Below are 22201 nucleotides of genomic sequence, written 5' to 3'. Positions count from 1 at the left end.
AAGAAATTAAAGGACAAAAATAAACTAAATCGAAGTATCTCAATCTTTATAGATTCTAGTCTCAATCAGGCATAGCCAGCAGTGGTTGCCCCACCTTTCAGGGTTGGCCATCTCCAAATGGGGGGCCTTCACCAGGACTTTCTGGGGTAAGCTTTGTGAAAGAGGCAGAAGATCCCCAGAGATGAGGATGTACCGAGTTTTGGAAAGGCCAACTGCACAAGAGACAGTCTCCAATACCTTGAAAAAAATGACCTTAAATCAGGATCTAAACCACTCCACCATGTGGAGTTGGCTAGTGTACCAGATGGGGGATTTTGGTGCTATTTCAAAGATCATGAATATTGCCAAGCCACCAAATTTCGCTGTACTTCTGTGTCCTCACATATAACAATGGAAACTGATAGTTTCCAGCTACAACTTCATAAAAAGTAGTATATATAAGTTTAGTTTACAAATACAGAGTACAGAATTGCAGTGCTTTACACTGACTGAATAGATCACAGTCCGCTGGAGAGGCTCCCTTTGAGCCAGGGCTGCTGTAAAACTTCCTAGTCTGTGAGAAGCTTTTACTCCTGTGGATTTTATTGCTCTGGAAGAAGGCTGGCCTGAGAGCTTCTGAGAATGAAATCATCCCATAGGAGCAATGCTGAGTGCTGGCTTTCCTGCATGACTTTACCATTTTCAGCCCATGACATAGTTGTTTTTTTGTTGTTGTTGTTGTTTTCATTAATATGGCTTTCTCTACCATCTTACTCTTTTGCCTCTCCAGAGATTACTTTCTGCTGTAGTCAGTGTTTTTGTACCAGTAAGAATTGCCTGGAGGACAAAAATCAGTTCACATATGTTGTTAGCTCGTCCACAAAAGTGAAGGTCGCTTTGGGTTAAAGCTGTCAGATCAAAGTGAAGGAAAGTGCTCAAAAAATGACCGAGAAAGAATGGCACGTCCTGGTTCCATGTTTACTTTTTCTTCAGAAACTAACCCTCAGGTGAACTGTGTTTATGGCACACTGAAAATATTGCCCACTGTAAGCTGTCCACACTGCGTTAAGAGAAAGGAAATACATTGTTCAGTTGTGCAGGCCTCACCTTTGTCATTTTATTATGCAACGCCTGGCTTTGTCATTCCGCTGATGTGCACTAAATTGTATATTATCGGACCGTGAGTCATGACAGTACGGTTCCCTGAGGTCTGTCATAATGGCTCCATGGGTTGAACGATGTGCTGAAAAACAAAAAGGAGCTAGTATTCTTCACATTACAATGTGCTCACTTTTCTAGTATTTATAGCAATGTACTTTCAAAGAGCTCAGTATGCATAATAATTATTTCAATGTAATAAATAAAGCAAAGGCAGGAAGAGTGGTTCTGTGGTTAATGTGCCAGACTGGGAGACAGGATATCTTGATTCTATTTCTGACTGTGCCAGATACTCTCTGGGACCTTGGAGAGTTTGTTCAGCCCAAATTTCCAAAAGATGTGTCCTTTGTTCCAGTTACTAATGTCACACACATTTTGGTTATGAGTTTGGTGAAGAGAAGGAGAAGGAGAAGGAGAAGGAGAAGGAGAAGGAGAAGGAGAAGGAGAAGGAGAAGGAGAAGGAGAAGGAGAAGGAGAAGGAGAAGACTTTACATAGAATTCCTTAGTAGTAAAACAGAAAACTTAACAGTCTAGTCAAAGACCCAAATAACTGTCGGGTGAGAGTTTATGATAGAAAACAAAGAAAAACAAGGAAATCTACTACAAAAAAGAAAATAATAATGCAATTCATTTTTTTATAGTCATACTCTTCCTCTGTATCCCTTTGCTGGTGTTGTGCTCACCCTTCAGCCATCCCTCTGGGGTCTGAGGTTGACAGTGCCAGTTTTCCTGGAGCAGCAGGTGTCATCTGTGTCTTGCCAACTGCTTTGCTGGGAGCTGTGATGTGGTGGGGTTTCTTCTTCCTCTTTTCCTTCCTCCTGTTTGGATTAGGGCTAAGCCCGGGGCTATTTTTATATGTTTTCTAATATATTTTTACACCTTGCTTTTTCTTCACTAGTCTACAGCTTTGTGTTACATCCATACTTACTATGTACAATGCTATTTCTGTGTGGTATGTATCTGTTCTTTTTTTTTTTTACCCTGAAACCCAGTCTTGCCCAGGTTCCATGTCTGCACTTCTCTGGCTGGTTACTGGAGAGTTGTTTAGAGAGGTGGGTTTTTTTTGTTTGTTTGTTTTTGTTTTGTTTTTAATCTATATTTATTTATTTGTTTGTTTGTTTGTTTTTGTCATCCTATGCCTCCCCTGCAGTATCCTGTGCTCAGCCTTTCAAGGGACTCTGCTGTCACCCCAGGCTTGTATTATTCTACACTACGTCACCGGGTTAGTGATAAACATCTCATTCTACACAGAACAACTCTTGGCACTGTCCATGTAAAAGTTTGTATCAAAGTTAAGCAAAAGTTAGACACGGCCATTGCCACTGCAATAACAGATACTGCTCTCACAACTAAAGAAAGTAATCAAAGCCTCATGCTGGCCAAGAAAGCTCAGACAAAGCAAGCTTCAGTCCTGAAGCCTTTGAAGCCTTGCAAACTCACTACAAAGCTTGTGGCTTGCTACCAGTAATGGCACTATCCAGTTACAGGACAAGAGTAATTTCATGAAAGTTCTGCTTGTTTAATTCCTCTCCCTTTAAAAACAAAAACATAATCAGACTGCCTTGGTCTTAAACCGAATATTTGTGCTGGGACAATTTTTGGTTTTTTGATCCTTTTTACATGTATAGGATCAAAGCCAGCGCAATGTAAAGCATGCTGAAGTATATGTGCAGTATCTGTCATTCATCGTGACAATTTTAGAAAGTTCAGAAAGCCAGCAACAGCTCTTTCAATATTCCTAAAGAAAGCTACTTGCAGATCCTGAAAGTTTATTTAGCATCAATGAACTTAGGAAAAAGATAGGAAATCCTTTATGGACCTGCTTTGCAGCACCACCGTCTCTATAGACAGGTAGGGAACAGGACTGAAGGTATGGAACTCCAGGGCAGCAGGAAGATATTTTATGGCCAAGTATTAACGTGTGCACGGCCCACTTGTGGCCTCCCAGAGGATCCGGTAGTCTCCTACACATCCTACTGCAGAAGGAACATCACTCGATAACACCCTGCTCTTAGAGCTAACTCATAGTGCAGAGATTTAATTGAGAATGGGAAAAATTATGCTGAATTGCACATGAAATGGGGGTGAGGGGGACGGGTTGGAGTAGGGTAAGCCATTACCTGTTGGTGCAATGAGGGGAAAACAGAAGGACAAGGATGTGGAAGTGCAGGACACTCTTTTATTTTTCAAGTCCCATTCAGCGTTCATTGATGTTTCCTGATGTACAGTTGTTTCCTTTTATTTCTCTTGAGTTTAACAATGGAAATTAATCAGCACTAGACACATCAGTGTTTTCAGGCTTTTGAATAATGATCACATCAGGCTTTTGAATAATGACACTTGTAAATAAAATTATAGTGAGTAGGATAATTGCATTGGAAAGTGAAATTGGTACTCATTGTGTAGAAGGATGTGATCTGTGATTTGCCTGAAAAATTCTGAAAAACTGAAAAGTACTGAGCCTTTTCTATATTAGTGCTCACAAACCAGGGAAACTAAATAATGGAGAAAAAAATGTAATTTTGTGTTGAATACTCAAGACTGAGTACTATTTAATAAAACAGCATCTGGGGCTCCTTTACACCTGCATGCTAATTCAGGAAGCAAACATTACTGTTATTATTTTACCAAAATAGCTCCAAATTTGTATGTGCGTTCAAAACACAGTGAGTGAAATCAGATCAAGTCATTTTATTCCACGATAATAGTGTTCACAGAAGGAATTCTTCAGGCTGGCAATTGTCAGAAGGCTGCGTGTAGAGCAAACCTTTCAAATGCTTTGCACAGCAGACCGTAGAGGTTTCCCCAGCTTTTAGTGAACCAAGTTAGTAATTTCCTAATAATGAAGAAAAAAATGGTTATTTGAAGCAAAGAAGAATAATGCTGAAGAAATGAAAAGCTCCATAAAGGTAAGTTTAAGATAGATTTGCAGAATGTAGACAGTACTCACAGTGCACGAGGAGTATTTCCATTATTTTCACTCAGGTCCATGCGCAAAGGCAAGGTGCCAGAGAGCTGGCTACATGACCACAGCGTGATGGGATGGGATGGGATGTGCTGTACGCCATCAAAGACTGGTCCCGGTGCAGCACCGTGGACAGCTCCATGCCCTAAGCCCGTCCCGGGGTACCGCAGCAGCAGGGCAGGAAGGGGAATGGGGGCCTGCGATGGGTCAAGGCATGGTAGGGGCACAAGGGATAAGGGGAAGCGAGGGATTGGGATCAGCTGGGAGGGCAGAACCAGTGATCGAGGTCTGAGTACGTGCAAAGAGAGTTTTCGGAGTCTGCAGACTGGGAGATGCCTGAAAACCAAACCAAAATAAAATAAATCACAGCGTACATTTTAGGAGCCTGTTGGCGAAATAACCCTAAACTTGGGTTTTCACTTCTGAGCAGAAACTTTCACAAAAAAAAAAAAAAAAAAAAAAAAAAAAAAAAAAAAAAAGGAAAAAAGGAAATGGAATTTAAACAATCTAAAAAGGAGGAGGTCTCAGCTGCTGTGGCAGTGGGGACAGTCCCTATATAGTTATGAAGTAGCCCATCTAAAAGACTGATCAGATACCCAGATAACCAATAATTCTAACTTAATCGTTACACTATGATACTTGCATTTTTTTCCTTTTTTTTTTTTTTTTTTTTTTTTTTCGTGCAGAGTTCAATTTATGTATGTATATCATAGAATCACAGAACAGTTTGGGTTGGAAGGGACTTTAAAGCCCACCCATTTCCACCCCCCTGCCATGGGCAGGGACACCTCCCACCACACCAGGTTGCCCAAAGCCCCATCCAGCCTGACCTTGAGCACTTCCAAGAAGGGGATTTACACGTGTGTGCATGGGCACACAAACATACACACAGAGTGCTAGGCAAGAAGTAACATGATTCTTCATTCTCACTGTGTGTATACCCAAGTTAACTGCTACACATCCGTCCCCCAACTCCATGCTAACTCTGCTCACACACAGCGGTGTTTCTGTTCTTTCAGTGCAGGCAGAACAGTTCTTTGTATGTCCACTGAAGGAAAGAAATCAACTGCATGCAAAAGCAGCCAGAGGAATAGTAACAGCAACCCAACCGCTCTGTTCATGCATCACTCACTCAGCTAAGGGCAAGACCTCACTCCCAAAATAGCAATGTGGTGCACTTTCCTGAGCACGCATGCTTGAAGGTAAAGGAATGAGCCATTACTAATGTGGCTGGGAGCTGTGTGAGCTATAAAAATAACTTACAGGGTGTGTAAGATACGTACAGATGCTCAGCACAGTGGAACCGATGTTGCATAAGGAAATATATTTTAATGGGACTGCCCTAGATGAAAGCTTAATACTCGAGATGGGACAGAGAGGTCCAACACAAAAATTGAAGCTTTTTTTGGAAGTAGCAGTAAGTGATATTCCTGTCCCACTTGATTCAGGATAAGAACCCCAACCGTAGGCGCCAAATGGCCTTTACAAAGGGCTGCTAAAAATAATGAGATGAAGCGATCCCCCACTATAGCTGTTCAACCTGTAGAAGAAAAACAAAGCTGTGTTTGTTTTGTTGTATGTATATGTTTGATTCTTGCACTTCAGGCAATTTACATTACACTGCAGATAAATTTAGCTGTGGGATAAACACCTTCTGGAGTGAGTGCGAATGGAAAGGAGCAGCTCGCACGGAGTTTGTAGGTGCCGAACCTGCTCCGGGTCTTATTTTAACTGGTCAAAGACCTGTGTAAACTGAGGGGAAATAAAATAAATGTTGCTTTGAGGTAGCCTGCGTCTCCAAATGTTGGGCTAAACCCATTCCCCCCAGAGCAAGCTGCGGGAAGGCTGCAGAACTCACCTCTTGCTGATGATTTCCACGTACAGGCTGAAATCAGATCAGCTGCACGGCCTCTCAGGAGAGCCAAGGGTACATTTCATTAAGGACTTATCTCTGGGCACAGCACTGTTGGCTTGCCCATTTCTTCTGCTGCATGTGCTGCTCTGATGAAAGCCGGGTACGCGCGGCTTCATTGTCACAGCCACACTGTGTGACTGGATACCATTAACACAGAGCTTTCTGCCATTCTCCCCCTCTCTCCTTTAAAATCTTTGTCTTTCATTTGTCTTTCATGCATCGTGATGCATGATCAGTGTGCTCAAAAGGTGAGCCAGGTCTCAAAGCCTCTTCACAAACTGGCAAATCCTACAAACTCAATAAACGTAATGCCACTGTCTGGCTTCAGTGGTGTATATGGAAAGGAATAATCCTTAAATTTTAATGGGATGCACTCCAGGGCACTGAGGAAACCAGCATGAGTACTCTCAATCATTTGTGAGATGATAATCCAGAAATCTCCTGGACAGCTTGTGCCCTGCTGTGAGGATCTTTCAGCACGTGTCAGCACGGTTCAAGTCCCCTGTGGGACCAGGCCTTTGAACATGAGGCTCCTCCCAGTTGTCTGAAGGTCCCATCTACTTTTTTTTGGTGCCAGTAACTCCAGAAAATTCTCCTCGTATACATGCCTGTGATTCCTTTCTTTACATACTTACACGTTTATTTTTCGTAGTTTAGCACTCTGCCTTCTGTTAATAGAACTGGGCTGAGCCATTCTGCTCGGCTATGCAAACCCAACCATGCTGACACCAGATCTAAGCCAAACCTTGCTGCTGCTCTTCCATTACCATGATTTAACCACACCTGTGCCTTAGCAAGAAACCTGTTATCAAAGCCCACCTGATAACCTATTATATTTCGTGTTCTATTTTCCATTGTTATTGTTTTTAGATAAAAAGTTTAAATTTATACTAATCATATATCAGACAACCAAACATCCAATGAACGAATTCCCTCTTTGTATTTGTAAAAACCTTAAAACATGAAGAGAACGAACACCTGACACAGCCAAACCCAGAGAGGTCGTGCAACCCATCACAGCGACTCCAGCGCACCAGGTGTAACTTCTTTGGTTAGGTTCAGATCAGGGTGCGTGACAAACCTCTCAGGTCACAGCGCAGCACCTACACATTGTATGTGTGGCCTCACAGTTCTCCCGGACGTATTGGGACATGAAAACAACGTGATCCCCTTGTTTTTGTTTCAGAGCTATTCTGGGATACCATGTGTTCAATAAACCTGAAAGACTATGAAAAGTAGCAGTGATGTGCCTATGATCCCTGATCATTCCCTTTTTCCAGACGTGTAAATGACTCACATGAACTTTTCAGTAGTGCCAGAGGAACAAGCTTTGCACAAATAGTCTGCTCCTAAGATGAAAGGATGAAAAAAAAACTCTTGTAAATGGTTGCAGGTATAGAAAAAGATTTAATTAATACTGAAAGAAAAGAAAAGGAAGATGGAAAGAGTCTGAGGAATAGGAAGAAATTAAAGCACTTCTGCCTAGTTTGCAATGATTTTGTAACAAAGGAATCCATTTCTAGTTTATGTATTATTAAAGGAGAGGCTATTAGGGAGGCATACAGGGCCAGAATAGCAGCTGGAAAGTCACTGACAACATAATACATGTAAAAAATGGAAAAACTGATTAACTTAGCCTGCAAGTCCTCTGTATCTTTTCAATATTCTTGTCCAATCCAGCTCTGAGTTATGTTCAGATTTAAGGCTTTCTAGACATGTTCTGGATTAGCACGGCCAGTTGACCTGAATTTAATGTTTCAATTGAAACAAATTGTTATTTTTAAAGCTTCTGCCCATGATTTTCTATTTATTTCCACAGAACTAAAATTACTTTTCTTAATTTCAACGATCCAAGTCACTTAACATCTTACTCCTTCCCAAGGTAAGCCTAGGCTGATGCCAGTACGAATAGCTGTGTATCCTGAAGCAGATGAGCAACAGAAAACGTCTGTTAGATATTAACCAAAGATGGCTTAGAAGATATTTTTTATAGTTTGAGGATACGATGCTGTTCATCTTTAACATTTCTTTATTTTTAGCTTTCTGTCTTGCCATACAATTATGTTTATGTAAACCATACCCTATTAAATGTCTGAATAGAAGACAGTTGGCTGGAGAAATAATACTCATTAAAAATAACGAAGAAAAACTGAGATAGATGGTAGGAAATATTTCTAAGTACAAGGCAGATTCTTCTCTCAAATACATTGAGGAAATGACCATGAGCAAAAAGCATCACAAATTAACTTATGAAGAAGTAAATTCTTCCCTTAAAGACAGGGATTTAAAAGCATCCAGTAAAAGACTCGGAGTCCAAGAACAAAAGACGAAGAAAGATTTGACAGCAGCTCAGTAGTGAGCGTGGTGCTCAGAGGGAGGCCCATTTGTGCTGAGAAATAATGGAAGCGTGGAGGAGCACTAGAAAGCCAAGCTGTGTTGGCACAGGCAGCCTCCCTTCTCACGTGTCCCAGCTTGGTCCTACTCAACTTCACAACTCCAACATTTGAGCACCTACTACACGTGACTGCAGGTTACTCTAAGTCTTCAGGTAAATCCAGTACACCCACTGAACGTCACATTACTATTACTTTTGTAGTCTTATACAAGATCTTCCTTGTATTTTAACCTTCACAGCAAGATTAACGAGCAGGCTGCAAAGATCTCTGGCCACCCATTTCACGGAACTGGGCACAATCTCTCTGACTACGACGACAGACACAGAATGTGCAAACATAGCTCTGCTGTCAGCTTACGACTTGGCGAATAAGCGTTGTCAGCGCATAGCAAAAGAGGATTATTGTCACTTACAACAGGTAGGCACCTGCCTGCAAGGCCGAAGAGAGTTTCCCGTTCTCACTGCTGCTGCTATCCCCATGCTTGCTGGAAGAAAGCCACTAGAAATAAATCCATCTGTATTGTTTGAGCTTTCTTTCGTACAGGAACTCTGGGTAGCAGAGAACTAGTGACCCCTCTGCCTCAGGGCGGGCTTTTAGCTCCACTCTCACCCGTTCCTTACCGCCGCTAGTTTCTCACCATCCTCCTGCATCCCTTTTACTTGAAGTTTGATCCAAGCCTGGCCACCTCCTAGCACACCTCAGCACCAAAGTGCTCTCTCTGGGCTGGCAGCTTTTCACTGCCAGCCAGGTAACGCACAATAAGTGGCTGCACATACTTTCCAGTAGATGTTTTTATAGCAAAAAAGAGCTAACCTTGCATTAATTGACAGGCAGGAATGGACAGGTCACCAAATCATCACATGCTAAACCACAAGCCTGAGAAGTGTAGCATCAGTCCAACAGGGCAATCAGTCACACCAGCTGGTGCTGGAAATGCTGCAAGAAAAGTGAGCGTGGAGCCATTAGCACATACACATCACACCTTCCATACTAGACAATAAATACAGGAGAATATGAATTTTTGAGGCTTCCTGTACTGAGTACTGTTAATTTTGCACAGCCTCGAGCAGACTGGTTGCTGTGACACAGGAACAGAGCTGGGAAGTGTCCGGCTCCTGCTGCCTCCAGCAAAAGATGTAGGAAGCCAGGAACAAACACACCGTGCCACAACATGTTCAACAAGCACAAAGAACCTTCCTGAAGAGGAGCTCAGCAAGGGTGACAAATGCAGTTCCACAGTAGCTGAAGCATTCCTTTAAACAGGGGGGGAAATATGCTAATGGATGCTGCCAGAAAAGGCTGAGAACTTCACTGGGGAAAAAGCTTTTAGTTGACTTTCACATCCCAACTAGATGAAAATGTCCACAGCAAATTATTGAATATGCTGAATTTTAAGAGAAAAGGAACACAGTGGATTGTTGGATCATTTGTCTTAGTGGATTTGTCTTAGTGGGGAAGAAAGAAAAAAAAAAAGAAAAAAAAAAACCTGTGGCATTCCAGAATTTGAACATTTGGCTTCACTGTTGCGTTTGGTAGAAAAGACTAAAGAAAACTCAGGTACAAATGTTGGATCCTAAAACCCAGTATTGTGTCAGAACTGAAGTTTTCAAAACTACATTTTGGGTAATACTGGAAATGTTAGGTAACAGGAAATGTTGATTTTCTGCATTCAGGTAACAAACTGGATTTCCAACACCTGTATTCCATCCATTTTCCAGATATCTGCACCTTTAATGCACCTGTGAACAAAAGCTCTTTGAAAAATAAACCTATCATGGGCCACTTTGAAATGTTAAGTTTTTAAAGTTACTCAAACATTGACTGATATTGCAAAAATGATGAAGCTACTAAGAGTTAAGTGAGTGGTCCTGCTGTTCTTTATATGATCTCACTTTAGCACCTGACCTCAGGCTGTTCTGGTGACAGCAGACCACAACACAAACTGGATGTTGCTCTGGAAAATGAATGATGCACAACAACACTTTGATGCACGAACTTGAGTAGCTGAAGTGTCATGTTACTGTCCTAATTTGCATATCATTTTTTTTTCTTTTAATAACACGACATGACTTTTTAATGACATTTATAAAGCTGTATTTAAATATCCAAACCCATGAAAAAAGATACAGGCAAAGGCTATTGCACCTTTACACGAAATATGAAAAATAAGCAAGTATTATTCCTCTCCTCAGCCCCTTGCAAAGGATAAAACATGCTATTGGATCATCTCATGGGATGGAAATCAGGGATACCTACCAGGATTTAGTATGAACACGCAAGCTTCAATCTGAGGGTGCTGTACTTGGATTTCAAGTTCTCAACAGGTAGCACCTTAAGGATAATTACATATTTATTGTCCAAAATTCTTCATATATTTACTTCTACTCTTTCATTAAAAAAAAAAAATCACAAGTTTACTGATTAAACAGCTATAAATAAAGGGTTAACCTTTGAACTAGAAGGCACTGCTAGTGGAAATACCTGTGATATTTAGCGCATGTATAAGGGACCAGGAAAAGAAACAAAGAATGTGTGATAGAATCTGCAAATAGTACAGAATTAATGCGGTACTAAAAGCAAGGACAAATCACAGAAGGTATGGTGCCCAGGATGACGAAAGGGTAGAGGAAATCTGACTTACACAAAACAAAATAATCCAAGAGGGAAAAAAGGAAACCTGCACACTATAGTACATAAAACCAGCATGCAACAATCAGTTCAAGAGTAGCAATCAGCATTCAGAAAAGAAATTGTGAATCTTTTTGCATGACTTGCTAAGATATCAGCTCAGTGTTGAGCAGCTATCAACATCAAAAACAGAGCAGTAGGAATTATTCGGAAGGCCACAGAGGGGATAAAAGGTGCTATTGGATCACCACATAATGCTTACTGCATCCACATCTGGAACACTGAGTGAGTGTTAGTCCTCCCGTTAGTGAACAGGAATAGTTACAAACAAAGAATAGCTTCTATGTAGAAAGAGATGAATTAGGTCTCCTAAGTTAAAAATAAATTACAATAGTGGAGAAGGGACATCTATTTTTTTTAAATTACAATAGTGGAGAAGCAGACATCTATAAAATTCCAACTAGCAAAATGAAAAGGGAGATGTTACTTTTGGTGACATTGCATCTTAAAATACAAGAACTAGGAATCTTAAATAGTAAGAGGTATTAAAACAAAAAACTTTTCATACCAGAAACTCTAACTCTGCAATGGGAAGCTGCAGGGATCAAGAACACTGATGGGGTTGAAAACTGCTAGGAATTGCATGGAAAATAAATGAACAAAGCAAGCCCTTGAACACACAGATGGCTTGGATCGAGGAACCCACAAACCGCTGAGGAGGTAAAATAGTATTTGGGGGTGGGAGCGGAGAACTGAAGGAATGCCACAGGAATACCAGCAACAGAAACCAATGCCAGACTGAACCGCTGAGGCTTTACTTGGCCCTACCCACACAATTTGCTGGGGGAGGGAGATGATGAGCAAATGACACCCATTCAGATGAGGTCAAGGGTAAATACTAGACAGCTCATGTGCAGCAGGACAGCAATACAGCATGGAAGACTTCATCCTTCCTACCCAGTAGCCCATGATTTCTATGGAAAACTAACCATACATTTGAATATTCCCCACCTGTAGCTCAGTTCCAGGTATCCTGTCCTGAACTGTATCAGAAATCTTCCTCTTACCATTACACAATGAAATCCCATCTTAATGAAAGAAGCCATGAGCGTCTTCCCTCTAACCTGTAGGGCATTAGTGAGCAGGTAAGCAGAATTCCAACTAGTTAGTTAAAAACAAACAAACAAACAAAAGCTGTATTTATATATATTCCCCACAGTAAGGGATTTAACTTCAAAATGACTTGGAAAGAACCATTCAGCAAGGCAACAGCAAGTCAAAGGCAGGTTTCTGCAGATGTGGGACCTGAGTGAGGAAGCTATCAAATATAAAGGAAAACCATACAGAGAAAAGGAAGTAGCAGAAGGCATCCACGCATTTAGACACTGTCCGTAACAGGAAAAAAAAAAAAAAAAAAAAAAAAAGACGTAGTTCTGATAATAACATTTCAGTCTCCTCACTTTTTAATATTGCTAAGGAGGCACTTAAGAAAGGTGTTAACATTACTAATAATTAGCAGTTGAAATCACATCAGAAGAGATCTTACTAATATCCTTAAGCTCATTTAAATCTCTGAAGAAATTTCTTAGAACTACTTTTAGGAATAGAAAAGCACCTCAAATCTGTGGGGCTTCTAACACAAGCTTTTCATGTGCAAAACTGAAAAGGACATAGATTAAGATGGGATTGTACCATTTCGTTTCCCTTCAACGTTGTCATGACCAGATGTTATAACTGAAGTGTGTCTTGTCAAGGCAGTCCAAGGACTAAGTCTTGTTATCAATTGACAGGATATGGCTCACGAGTAATTCACACAAAGCCTCGGTTACTTATTTTGCAACTTTATTTCTTTATAAGTTATTGGTATAAAGTTTAATATCTAATTATACAGTAATCTGGGAACTTTAAGGGAAGCTTATTTTGTCCTTTTTAGTGTCTTTTGCCATTTGGTCCTCAGACATGTTTTAAGAGGACTAGTAATATATGTACCTTAAAATTCTGTACAAAAACACTTCAAGCCTTTGTTTTGTTTTTTGTTTTTTTGTTTTTTTTCTGAGTAGGATGCACAAAACATGCATATTGTAGACAATATAATGGTTAAGGAATTATTTCCCTCTTTAAACTAAGGCAGTCAAAAAAAAAAAAAACATGAATATTGAGTAATTTGGAAGAGTAAAATGATATCCTCGGTGCTCATTTATTCCTTGAGCAAATATCGTGTTGAGTAAGACATACCCTCTCGGAATTGTCACTGATTTGACTGCTGTCTGTACTGAAAAGACGGCGATTGTCAAAGACAGCATTTAATTATGTACATTTTATAACGTCACTAACCCCTCCGCTTTTGAGTATGAACTTGTCAGCGTTAAGCATTGTGTAAAACCACATGCAAAAATTGCCATAAAAATTTTAAATAGAACCAAATTGGCAAGTTTTTTGGAAAGGATATTTCAATGTTAAAAAAAATATATTGTATATTAAAATGAGCACTTCAAGTAACTTAAATATCTTTAGCAAACATATCCAGCAAGAGACTCTCTGTAAAAGAAATTGTTCTTAGAACAAAAAGCTAATGGATGGCTATTTAGACTCTAATTTTTCAACACAGTGGTAGGTCTGTGTGAAACAATTTGTCATCTAAATAAAGTGAGTCCATTACACTGTTAAAAAAAACATACATTAAGCAGGACTGATTAACTATTGCATTTCTGTATTTACAAAAGTGCTTAGCATAACAAAATTACCTAAAAAAATATAAACTTTACCGATATCATTTGGTTCTATGTGTACTCCTAGATCTGCACTTGGAGAAAAATAGTATTTACATTGCTAGATTTAGACAAGTTTCCTATTATTTTTAAAGAAACCTAACAAAACTCCCCAAACAAATGGACCCCTATGCAAGTCAACTCATTTGATCTGGCTCATCAGAAATAGAGCAGAAGTAAACCCTTGAATACTGAGCAGTATAAATCGTTTTAGCCGTTGTCTGTGGCGTTAGACCCCAAAACAGGCTGCCGACAAATCGGGCAAGTGGAGTTTTCAGAAAGCCAGCGATCAATACAATGAATATGAAACTCATGCATGCAAGGTAACTGCCTTAGCTTATTTCCTGTTACGTATTCATTAATGCAAACACTACACGTTTTACTTATTTCATCTTCAGTGTGAATATCCCCATAATTCCGCGTGGAAAGATTGTCAATCTGCTCTTTGGTTAAACCTCTTAAACGCTCGTCTTCGTCATCTTCGTTCAGCAGGAAGAAGTGGGCGAGACGAAGAATGGGCAGCGTTCCATTTTCCACTAGGTTGTTAGCATCTTGAGACTGCCTGCTATCTTGATTTTCATTGCTGCGGCCATAGTGCTGAACATCATCGCTCTGTCCATTTGTTTCGCTCCCACCTTCTGCCGCGTGCCCATTCCTAGAAGAGAACTCACTTGGATCACTGCCGCTGTTGGCTGCACTGGAGTTATTCTGCTCCGCGTGTACATCTGGTAAGTGATGGCCGCCTCTTTGCATTTCTGAGTTAGATTCAGTTTCCATTAAAGAACTCAGTTCTCCAAAACCAGTCATAATCTGCCTAAGGATTGATCGAAGGGCCACCGATGAAGGTTCACCAAGCCCGGTTTCTGAAATCCGGCGAAGAGGTATCCGTATAGTGCTAACATAGGTTCGAATACCCGCACGTTCTGATCGCGATATCGTGCGCCGAAATCCCCCACTGTCACTTTCAAAGGTAACTGTGTTTTCTGCCATTCCTACTCTAGAACGAGTCCTGCTAGCAATACTGTCCCGATCTCGGTTTTCTCCAGGCCGAATTCTTCTCACCTGAAGATCTAGTGTAATCGTTGGATGCCTCCTAACAGCAGCTACCGGCCTACTAGATTCCTCCTCCTCTAAAGTTATTCCCAAGGACGGGGCTGCACTGGAAACCTGAGGAGTCTGAGCAGCACCTCTTGCTTGTTCTTCAGCAGGCTGCGTAGAAAGCTGTGCTGTTTGTCTTCTGGTTCTGGTGGCTTGCTGCGTATTTCTATCCTGTCTCTGCCCGTGTTCCTCAGAACGAGCAGCATCACCTTGCCTTTGCAGCGGGGAGCGGCTTCGACTACTCAGCGTAGACCTCAACCGCAGAATTTCCAGTCTTTGGTTTGAATTCATCCGAACGTTAGTTCTAGATCTGCCTCTCGTGACTCCTGCTGAAGGACCTCTTTCTGGCGTTTCTCTCTGCTCGCCAGCAGCTGTAGAATTATTACGTGTAGCACTTGTTTGGTGAAGGCCTGCCAACTCCCTCGTTCTACTCCTGAGCCTCCCTGAGACTGGGTGCGAGGCTGCTTCGGAGCTCTGCGCCACAGAACTTCTTAAAGACCTGGTCCTCGCAGTGCCTGAAGTCTCACTGTTGGCCTCCCTTGCGGTCCTGCTCCTCGTTCGTGTGGTTATGGGACTGACAGCTCTTTGATGTCTTCTTTCTAAATACACCCTGCTACTATCTATACCCACGTACTCTTCACCAGCAGTTTCAAAACTGTTGTGCTCATGATTTATGTTGATTTCAAGACTAAATCGAAATTCCCCACTGTTTGGATTTGTTCGACTCACAGCTCTCCAGGTTTGGTTCCCACTCTGTCCACTGCGAGTGGCGTTCCCTGTGCGACGAAACGTGTTCAGCCATTCCAGCAAAGAATCGCCGTTTGAGTTTTCTCCAAGAACGTCAGAATCTGAGAGAAACAAAGAATTGTAAACATTCATACAACTGTGTGCTCAGCACATGAAGATGCATTCCAAATCCTCTATGCTTGCTGAGCCCTGCCTTCAAAGATGTTACACCAGCAGGACTAATGGCTACTATCATTTTGTTGAAATGTAACAATGTTAGTACTTCACTGTATATTTTTCCCCCGAGCTGGCTATTTCTTTCTCAAGTCTGACTGAAATTGGCCAAATAATTAAGCCAATACTGCTGGGAAGTAAGGACAGCATACATAATACCAACCGCACTGCTAAAACAAACAGTAACAGAACAAAAATCAGCACAGAGGGTAACAGTTGTCCCATTAACTTCTTTTCAGTTCTAACTCCTCTAACATACAATAAAAGACACAAAAAGAATTAAAAGTGAAAATTATTTCTGTGCTTTTTTATTATTTCTTAGATTATTCTTAGAAATTATTAGAAATTATTTCTTAGATTTACTACCAAAGGCAAACCAGAAAAAGAGGAGAAAGCAATCCGTGGCTCACGTGGAAATATTTCATGAGAACTGATTCTAAGTTCATTTTCCAGCACTACAAAATCTCTCTTAATTGGAGAACATTTCACTGAGGCAGAATGGGTAAAAAAAAACATGAAATGGCTGGTACTGAAGTTGGTCAGCATTTCCCTTAAACATCCATACAGAATAGTATTTACGCATCATGTACTACACAAACATACAAATGAAGTCTGTTTACCTCCAACAGCTCTACCTTCACCTTCTCTGTTTTCCAGATCAGCCTGTGATGCCAGACGCTCCTTAGCCCCCTCCAAACGTTGCTGCAACTCTTCTGCTGTTATTTCCCCTGAAAAAAATTTACATTTTGATAATGCCGTTAGATAAGACACTTATTGGCTCAACACAGCCATGAAGAAGTAACACTGTTTTCTATCTTGAAGAAAAATCTTCAGAAACTAGGTAAAATTAATTAAATTTACAGAGCACCAGCGTGAAATTGGAAGACAGGTAAACAGATAACAGAGGAAGCAAGTACAAAGGAGGGGAGGTGTGTGGATACTGAATGTGTTGCCAAGAGCACGCTGGCTTCCAGCAACTCAGAAGCCCAAAAAAACCAGCACGGATGAACAGCTACTTTAGTTCACCAAAAGTTAATTATTTGGGTTTGGATATGACCAAGACAGAGTTGTTGTGCTTGAGAAAGTTCTATTTTTCTTCCAGCTTGAGTATCTTATTTAAGTTAACTTTTATTGGCTATCATTAATTTTAAACAGAAATGTTTCCCTTTTTACCCCCCTTTCTAGAAAAAGAACAGCTATCAGGCTACTGAAGTTGTACAAGCACATGCAGTGCCTGATGACAGCAGCATTACTTCACATTACAACTTCTCTGCTGAGGGCATCCCCATCTTACCAGGAGTGCCGAGCAGGTTGCGGTCTCTCATCAGCCTGTAGTCTTCTTCGTTGAGCTCATTGATGAACTGGTAATAGGCTTCCTCCCTGCTGAGGCGCTCCCGCTGCCGCTGCCTCTCATCCTCGCCATAGCTGTGCTCTCGTGAAGATGCCTGCTCGTTGCCGTTCCCTGCACGGTGCCGAGAGCGATCCATAATGGGAATGCCAGGTTGTCCTGCACAAAATCGGAAGGTTAGACTGCAGAATTATTAAGGTAGGAATTTACCAAATTTACGAAGATCCCAGCATTTTCAATTAAGTTAGTTTATTAATAAATAGCTAAAGATGGTTAAGATGAATCACTTTGCGCGAGTACTTTGCTGCTAACTTGCACAAAGACAGCCAGAAGCCCCTTTTTCCTATTGAAAAGGCACACCAGTTGGTACACCAACTTTAAAATACAATAGCAGAGACAAACTTATTTTTAGCCAAGTAAGGATATTATAGGAAATCAAAGGGTAACAATCTGTTTCCCCTCTCCTGAGGGAAATACAACAGCAGTGTGTAGTATTTTAGAGGCTAAAGTATCACTGAAAACACTGCTCTGTGATTATTCAGTGCAACTTCTGACAACCACAGTTACTGCTTTGGAGAAGTCTATCTTCCACTCGAAACATTTACTAATAAGCACGTGAGACTACAGCATTATCTCAGTCGCTACCACCACTCCCTTAGCACAAAGCCTACAGATACATTTTTGATGGAAATTATTCTTGTGACATTCTGACATTACTTGTGCCCTGCCATCTTTAATCTGAGGATTAGCTAACAAAGGAACACACATCTCCAGAAAAGTGGTGTGGAAGAATAAAGGGCTATGCTTACCCACAAATCTGAGCACTGAACCAGTGTGGCCATGCCCTCAGCAGGCACGGACAGCCAGCCTTCTAGGAGCAGGAAGAAGCATCATCCCTCCTGATTGCTGTGCTACTACCTGTTCTTTCTGCTTATGACTCAATTCTAGGCCACTTGAGAAATACCTGAAGAAAACCTGTCCTTCAGTATTCAGTTTAAGAGAGAGCAAAGCCTCATCCTTTCAACAGGGCTTCAGATTTTTTACAAAGTCACCTGTAACACCTGCTGAGGTAGACAACCGACAGAGCAGATCACTCCTAAAGAGGTCGCCTGGCCAAAAGACTCACCAGATAGCACCATTCCATCTACTGCAGAGAAGAAGTTATTAGTTACACGCTTCTTTGTTTGCTTTCTGGGGGGAGGTGTGAGTTGACCCACATATCCAACTCTCTCCAAGCATTAAATGGGGAAACACAGAGCAGCAATCTCAGCTCACTCCCACTCAGTAATTAGTCTTCCCAGGAAAGCTCATGAGCCAACAAACAGACCAAACCACCTAACTATTAGACACATTCAGTACAGAGTAAATCTTTGTCGATGCTGCCAAAAGACACGAAGAATCAGGAAATGTATTTGCCACGAGCAGACACTGGCACACATTTAATGTACCTTGCTTACATTCTCTTGTGGATCCATTCTGATGCATCCTTCATCTCCTCATTTTCCATCCCAAATGCTCCTTTTCCTCCCACCGCAGGTAACTGTGCTTGCAAACGTCCCTTCCCAACCAGTCATGTCATTCACCTCTCTCCTGCATCCAGTACTGCACTTCAAAGTACATAATGCTTCTCTCCTAGCTCCTTAACTCATTTAACTTAAAGTCACATCTGAGTATCTCCCTCTCAAGACCTTTTCTATTCTGATCATGTTTGTGGGGGCTGTTAACTTACTCTCTCTCTCTTTGCTCAACCTCACAAGCTAAGTAATCGCTGACTTCTGTTCGTGGCTACATTCAAATCAGGTCACTTCTCCTATCACACTTTGAAACACCGATTTCTCAGCCAGCTCTTATTACCGTGGTTTCCTCAAAGCAAATGCAATTGTCTCCTCCCACCACTCAGCACGCGGTCAGAGCATTATCATCATCCTGATGGCACCAACACTCGGCTGTTGTCAGGAAAATGCCCAACCCATCCCGCACCAAACATTACAGAAAGTGCCTCTGCCCTTGATGACTTACAACTTGAGATAAACAGAAAAGGGGAAGAGGACAGATAAAATTCATTTAAAGCTGTTATTTAGTTGAAAGCCTGACAGTAAGTGCTGCTGTTTGCCCTACCAGTAAGTTAACTGACTTCCTGGATGTATCGCCACATGCTGCACAGAACAGTCCTAAGTTCTAGAGATGAAAAGTCCATCGCATGCCGTCTCCCTCAATCTACATTCCAACTGTTGCTCAAAAGAGACTCTTCACTTTTCATTTTGCATCCATACAAAACCTGGAAACCTCTTCCTCAGTTTTCGTGGGTGGTAGAAAAAAAACACTGCTTTGTTGACAACTGTATGGTAGGGCGATTAGTCACACTCTTTAAATGACTCACTTAGAAACGATAAGAAGTGTGAAGTGTTCGGTTGTCCCATCTGTTTGCATGGCATCCACTACCCATAGTTATTATTATCAAACATCAAAACGAAGTGCTTTGGCCCTTGAAGTATTTTAGGGTATTGAAATTTGCAGGGTATCAAGAGCACCATAATGAAATGCTCTGGCACTCAAGATACTTATGAGTATTGACGAGCTGAAGGGTTCTCAGTGGTAAGGTGTAAAAATGTGGAATTGAAAGGCCTTCACAACTCGGAATTACTCTTGCATTGCAAAGAAACAGGTGTCACACTGCAACAGTTCACGTTTGGTGGAAAATTTAGCTTGAGACTCTTTTACTCCTTAATTGACAGCTACTTCAGCGCACTCGCTAGGACACACGTTCGTTTTTACCTAAGCTCCATATACCTTAGGCTTTCAGGTTTTGGCCCCCTTCCGCGGGTTCCTGTCCCCACCTCCCTCGGGCATCCATTTCCCGCAAGGCTACCGGCTGCAAGCAAGGACGACAAGCGCGTTTAGACGAGGGAACCGGCGGCGCCACTTAGCATTGCTGTCACACTCCAGCCTCCGGGCGAGATGATCTCACCGAATCGGAACAAAAAAAAAAAAAAAGGGGGAGAAAAGAGACAGAGAGGACCCACCAGCCCCTGCGTGAGGCCGGACAGACGGACAGACAGACAGACAAAGCGGCAGCGCCGTGAGGCACCGACCCTGCTCCCCCCCCCCCCCCTCCGGGGTCGGTGCCTCAGGGGGCGGCCGGCGGCGACCCCCGGCCCGGCCGCCTGAGGGAGGGGCGGTGCCGCGCGCAGTGATTGACAGCTCCCGCGGCCAATCAGCGGGCCGCCTGCCGGCCGCCGGCCAATGGCGGCGGGGCGCGGTAGGCCGCGGGCCCTGCCGCTGCGCCCCCTCCCCCCGCGTTCTAACCCCCCCCCCCCAACCGCCACCAACCGCCACCAACCGCCGCTAACGGCCGCCGGGCCCGGCCGGCCTCCAACGGTGCCCAGCAGGGCCCGGCCAAGGGGGTGCCGGGGCTGCGTGCGGCCGGGCAGCCCTCACAGCCCGGCCCCGCTCCGCGTTCTCCCCCTCCCCTCCCGGCCGGGAAAGCAAATGAGGTAAAACCGCTGAAAAACAGGTAAAAAAAATAAAATAAAAATAAAATAAAACTCCCTCCTCACAACCGACCCGTCGCTGTGCGGGCGGCGCGCTCCAGCCCCGATTGCGGTCCGGGCGGCTGCCGGCAGCCGCGACGCGCAGGTTCCGAGCCCGGCCCCGCTCCGCCCAGCGCCGCCCTGCGCATGCGCGGGGCGCGCGCCGCGGCCGTTGGGGCCAACGGGCGGGGCGCGCGCGGGGCGGGGCTGTGAGGAGAGCCCTGAGGGGAAGGGGGGCGGCGGCGCCTCAGGAGCCTCGCCTCGTCCTGTAGTGTCTCCCCTTCAAGCACATCCCTTCATACATTCTCAATAAATATATATTTTTTTCTCACTTCTTCATTTTTATTTTTTTTGCATTCCCTACCTTGTTCTCCGCACTCCCCCCCCATTCGAAGCGTAGAGCCGTGTAAATTTTTCACACCGGTTGCAAACCCTTTTACGAATCCCACATGATGCTGACAGCGTACACAAACTTTCCACAAAAAATAATAAAAAAAAAGTTTTGTACACAAACTTTCCCTTCTGAGTTGCTTCTGCAGATTGCTCCCGACAGGCGCGTTTCACAACTCGTAGGAACTGTTAGCAAAAGGAGAGGATTTCGCAAGGATACCTTAGCTCTGTAAAAGCGCCTCCTTCCTAGGGTATCCAAACTGCTGATAATTTTGTTCAAATTTCCTTTCAGAAATACACGAAGCGTGGATATTTGTTATGCCACTGCTTTTGATGTAAAACCGACCCCTCTGTAATGCGTGAGGTGAGGGGAAGAGCGAGGCTCTGGTGTCCAGGATGATAACCTCTGCTCCCCATTTTAACGACAAACTCCAGGATTTGTTTATTCTGGTTGAGAAAAGAGTTTACAGACATGCTACATTTAGTTTTCTCATTAGTTTACCTTTCTTTTGTGCCAGTAACTGACTTCCACCAGACAAATTGACAGTGCATGGGGGGAAATTTTTAGCACTGAGGCTATGCGTGGGGCCACTCCTTTATATTGCGTGTATAAAAGAAATGAAACCCTTGTTGTTATTCAGGTTCCTTGCCACACCAGGAATAATTAGTGATTACCACATTATACTATGATTTCCCTGGCCTGGCATAATTAAAATAGTCTTTCCTGAGCACCAATTTTACTCTGGTAATAAAAGCCAGAGTACCTGCCTTGTATACAAAGTCATGCTTGGCTCTCTTAGAGAAAAAAAAAAATTGGTTTCTTCCCACAATTTTCTTTTGTCTTGTTATTAAAATCTTTTTATCTCATAGTATTATGTTTAGTAATCATAGTCAAACACAAAAACTTCACTTCTATCAAGCCCATATACGGACTGCTCATCCAGAAGAAGGTTATAATATATTTTAGGAAAATAGATGAATAAACTCATATACCCTTACTCAAAGCTTCTACTGAAATACTCCTTTTTCGACTTTTTCTACTGACCTTCCCTACAGTGCAGAATTC

General features: G+C 42.5%; 1 protein-coding gene across 4 annotated transcripts; it reads right to left on the bottom strand.

Annotated features, from left to right (window-relative positions):
* Window positions 1-12866: 12866 nt before the first annotated feature.
* Window positions 12867-20910, bottom strand: RNF6 (ring finger protein 6). 4 transcript variants are annotated; one of them, XM_027469477.3, is made up of 5 exons: window positions 20780-20910; window positions 20006-20087; window positions 17162-17374; window positions 16488-16595; window positions 12867-15755 (listed from the first exon to the last, which is right to left on the bottom strand). In XM_027469477.3, exons 3-5 carry the CDS (start codon window positions 17352-17354, stop codon window positions 14020-14022), a joined length of 2037 nt encoding a protein of 678 aa, XP_027325278.2. In that variant the 5' UTR covers window positions 17355-17374; window positions 20006-20087; window positions 20780-20910; the 3' UTR covers window positions 12867-14019. The 4 variants fall into 4 exon arrangements, with proteins under 4 accessions (XP_027325278.2, XP_027325270.2, XP_038030966.1 ...); XM_027469469.3 differs by lacking the exon at window positions 20006-20087 and having other exon boundaries at window positions 20780-20908; XM_038175038.2 differs by lacking the exon at window positions 20780-20910 and having other exon boundaries at window positions 20006-20222.
* Window positions 20911-22201: the final 1291 nt, after the last annotated feature.

The sequence above is a fragment of the Anas platyrhynchos genome, chromosome 1 (assembly GCF_047663525.1).
Source record: "Anas platyrhynchos isolate ZD024472 breed Pekin duck chromosome 1, IASCAAS_PekinDuck_T2T, whole genome shotgun sequence".
NCBI classification, from domain to species: domain Eukaryota; kingdom Metazoa; phylum Chordata; class Aves; order Anseriformes; family Anatidae; genus Anas; species Anas platyrhynchos.
The sequence above is the reverse complement of the archived record's forward strand: the minus strand, read 5'-3'. Positions and strand labels throughout refer to the sequence as shown.

Excerpts from the sequence above, each read along its gene's own strand:
- RNF6 (XM_027469469.3), bottom strand. The coding sequence starts at position 20,894 with ATGCGCAGGGCGGCGCTGGGCGGAGCGGGGCCGGGCTCGGAACCTGCG. Across the intron at positions 17,375-20,779 it reads CGCCGCCCGCACAGCGACGG|GACAACCTGGCATTCCCATT; the intron begins GTCGGTTGTGAG and ends GATTTTGTGCAG. Across the intron at positions 16,596-17,161 it reads CAACCTGCTCGGCACTCCTG|GGGAAATAACAGCAGAAGAG; the intron begins GTAAGATGGGGA and ends AATTTTTTTCAG.